The following is a 3,998-nucleotide window of genomic DNA, read 5'->3' on the forward strand; positions in this document are numbered from 1 at the left end:
ATATATTAATTTTTAAGAATTTTTTGTATTATTGATCAAGTATTTTTTGTATTATTGATCAATCCTTCTAATATTTTTAAGAAGTATATTATTGATGAGTTTAAATAAAATTAATCAAAATTAATATACATCAATTAAGCATCAATTAACCTAAAAATTTAAACTTTTAAATTATATATCAAACCAATCATTTTTTCAATTATGTGATGTGAGATTATCCTTTTCGTTCCATCTCCTTTCTTCTCCTACCTATAAAGGAGGCCTACAGGTTGTCGACACTTGACTTGTGTGATATATAATTCCTCCCTAGTAAGTCATGTCATATCATATCATGTCATGTGAATCATATCTTTAATCAACAGACCAATAATGGGTGTCACCATACTTATCAATCCGAGTTTCTTATATTTAGTAAACTCTTCTTTTGAACCGCTTTATATTCAACGAAGAAAAAGGTACGTTACACACATTCTTGTTTCTTTGCTTCATTCAAAGAAGAAAAGGACGTGTATGACTGGAAGAGTAATCGAACAACACGGGACAACTGCATGTCACTAGATTTGTTATAGTGATTTCACAACCATACAATTTATCTCACATTTCTTTCCCTCCTCTGATGACTCCTTGCCTTGTAAGCAGTCATTGTCTACTTTACAGCTTCACAAAAGGTACAATGCGTAAACCTTTATGATGGGACCTCTGAGAGTGAAGTCAATTCATGTCAACCAAACTACCTTTAGGAAGCTCTTTATGCCACAGCAGAATGGGCAGGTCTTTACCACTTGCCTCCACTACAGCATCAGCTTCATACTACGAAAAATGCTTGGTCATATGATGTGAACAACAACCCCTAATTTAGCCGACGTGATGACTTGATGGCACGGCCGGAGAACGGAGTCCATATAGTCGATCATATTTTAGCATTCATCAAGTCAGAAAGCTTGAGCACATCGAGAGAAGGGAGACTTGGTGGTGTGTCGAGAGTCGATAGGGTTCCAAAGACCTGCTTCATTGTTGGGCGTGACTCTGGGTCATGTTCCACGCAGCAAAGTGCCAACATGAAGACTGCAGCTACCTCGTCTGCAACCTCCGTCGTAGGAAGTGATGGACGCTGGTCTAATACATCTTTCACAAGCGTGTTTTTCGGCGACGAAGGCGATGACAGAACAGAAACGAGTTCTTCCCCATGTCCTCCTATTAGCAACTCAAGCGTGACCACTCCGAAACTGTACACATCGCATTTGGTGGTCACTCTCATCGCATAAGCAAGCTCTGCAAACAACAAACGGTAACTGAGAAAACCTTATATCGAAGAAGGATCTCCAAAAGACAGCTATGTTAGGCTACTTTGCGCCTTGATTGATGAATAACTACATGTACAGTAAATCGACTGCTGTTTTCTTTTTCTAGATTGATGAATAATTCATGTAAATGAGCTACAAGCTGATGAACTTTTAACTTGCAAAAAATGTATTACTATATGACGTCGGGGGAGAAACTTACCCGGTGCCAAGTAACCATATGTGCCGGCAAGCATGCTCCAATTTGATGAATCTGGCTTCAGGAGTCGAGCAATACCGAAGTCAGAAACACAAGCCTTGAGTTCTGAATCGAGCAGAATATTGTTGGTGGTTATATCTCGATGAACAATGGGCTGATCGCAATCATGATGCATGTAGGACAGAGCACGAGCCACATCTTTGACAATGTTCACCCTCTTCACCCAGTCCAGTTCGGCAGCTGCTGCTTCGCTTCTGAGGAGGGATCCCAAACTTCCTCTCTCCATGTACTCGTACACCAGAAACTTGTGTCGAGCAGAGGAGCAGAATCCGTAGAGCTTGACGATATTTCGATGTCGAATTTGAGAAAGAGTATGTATCTCGTTTTGAAAGGATTGCTCATTCGATGTAGTTTCGTCTTCCTGCAGGTGAATTTTCTTCACTGCTAGCATCTGCCCGCTTGCTAATTCTGCTCTGTAAACGCTGCCATATGCACCACTTCCGATACAGTATTTTTCATTGAAATCCTCTGTGGCTGCAACGATATCCTTGTATGCATATCTTCCATCAAAGTTAAATACACAGAATGCAATGCCTTCTTTGGTGCCATTTTCTTCGTAAGGCATGGAATGTTTCTTGGTCTTCTGGAACAGTAAAAACGCTCCAAGAAAAACTAGGATGAATAAGACGACCACGGAAGCAATGATAGCTGAGATAATTGCTCTGTGGTGCTTGCTTCCATCATCTTTCCTTGCAGTATAAGAAACACACGGAGGCAGGCCTTTGACGACCCCACACAAACCTTTGTTGTGGACAAACCACTTCGCCGGAGCTTTCCGGAAGACTGGGCTCTCAGGCACAGCCCCCTCCAATTCATTATATGATACATCAATGATTAATAAGCTGATCAAAGCACTTAAGGAAGATGGAAGACCGCCGGACAAATTATTATGTGAAAGATTCAGAATTTGCAGCATCGTAAATTTGCTGAACTGTGAGGGTATCTCACCCGTTAGTGAGTTGTGGCTGATGTCCAATGCGTCTTGAAGGTACTCCAGGCTGCTGATCTCCGGAGGAATTCCTCCGCCGAACTTGTTGCCATTAAGCTTCAGGGAGCGGAGCTTGAGACAATTGCCTATTTGAGACGGTATTCTTCCTGTCAAGCTGTTAACTGATAGATCAAGGATTTCAAGGTCGGGCATCCTTCCAAACTCTATTCGTACCTCTCCGCCGAGTCGATTGCAGCTCAGGTTCAGCTTGTAGAGATGAGGTAGCCTGCCCAAGCTCTTTGGAATCTCCCCCTGTATGTAGTTGGAAGAAAGGTCCAGTCCTCGTAGTCCTTTTAACTTGCCGAATTCTGGTGGAATGGTTCCGGTGATGTTGTTATTTGAGATTGCCAGGAAGGTGAGATTGTCCCATCTTCCCCATTCTGGTGAGAGTGCACCTGATAGCCGATTGAAGCTTAAATCCATATAAGAAAGATGTGGATACACTCCAAGATGTTGTGATACATCCCCCGTGAGTTGGTTATGCTCGAGACGGACTCTGAGCAATCCCGTACAGTTCTTTAAGGTCTCGGGAAGTTGACCTCTTAATCTGTTGTTGCTCAGTGCGAGATACTGTAGGATTCTTCCTCTGCATATGTTTGGAAGCAAGTCACCGGAGAAGAAGTTGTCTGACATAAGAATCGCTGTCAAACCTGTGATGTTGCTCAACTCGGGAGGCAATCGACCAGACAACCGATTTATATAGAGAGACAAGTGGTATAGGTTCGTTAAGTTCCCTAAACTGGGAGGGATGAAGCCAGAGAGTTGGTTCTTCCCAAGTGTGATATACTCCAACTTCTGAAGTCTTCCAAGCTCCTCAGGTATGAAACCTGTAAACTTATTATCTCGTAGGTGCAAGTGCAGAAGCCCGGTAAGATTGCTCAAGGATGGAGGGACAGAACCACTTAACTGATTCTTATTGAGATATAGGAACTGGAGCGCCTTCATGGAGCCGATCTCGACCGGGAGTTTGCCCGTGAACCGGTTGCCTATGAGATCAAGATATACAAGGTTGGAGAGAACCGAGATGGTTGGAGGAATGATGCCATCGAGCTGATTGTAAGAGAGGTCGAGACTGGCGAGTGATCTCAGCGTTGAGAAGTTGAGAGCATCGAGTGTCCCTTGCAAGCTCATACTCTGCAGGGATATGTCGGTGATGACGGGGCGGCCTCTGTGCGTAAGGTTGCACGTAACTCCAGTCCAATTGCACGGATTAGAGCTGAGATTCCAGGATTCAAGGAATTGCCGGCCGTCAAGGGTGGACTTCCAGTGGAGTAGGGTTCTCGCTTGTGATCCGAGTGAAGCTGTCACTGAGACAAGATGAAGAGAGAGTAGCAGTAGGAGGAGGAGAGTGGTGGAGAGGAGCCGCCAGTTGTGCAGCTGGGATGCCATAACTGCGGTCTAGCTAATTTGGAGAAGGATGTTGTACTGCGAGCTAACAAAGGGCCCCCTT

The 3,998-nt window shown here is 43.8% G+C and overlaps 1 protein-coding gene across 1 annotated transcript; it reads right to left on the reverse strand.

Annotated features, from left to right (window-relative positions):
• Positions 1 to 523: 523 nt before the first annotated feature.
• On the reverse strand, positions 524 to 3,998 carry LOC103988621 (MDIS1-interacting receptor like kinase 2). Its single transcript, XM_009407244.3, has 2 exons — positions 1,504 to 3,998; positions 524 to 1,272 (listed from the first exon to the last, which is right to left on the reverse strand). Exons 1-2 carry the CDS (start codon positions 3,935 to 3,937, stop codon positions 911 to 913), a joined length of 2,796 nt encoding a protein of 931 aa, XP_009405519.3. The 5' UTR covers positions 3,938 to 3,998; the 3' UTR covers positions 524 to 910.

This window comes from Musa acuminata, chromosome BXJ1-4, assembly GCF_036884655.1.
Source record: "Musa acuminata AAA Group cultivar baxijiao chromosome BXJ1-4, Cavendish_Baxijiao_AAA, whole genome shotgun sequence".
Classification (NCBI taxonomy): domain Eukaryota; kingdom Viridiplantae; phylum Streptophyta; class Magnoliopsida; order Zingiberales; family Musaceae; genus Musa; species Musa acuminata.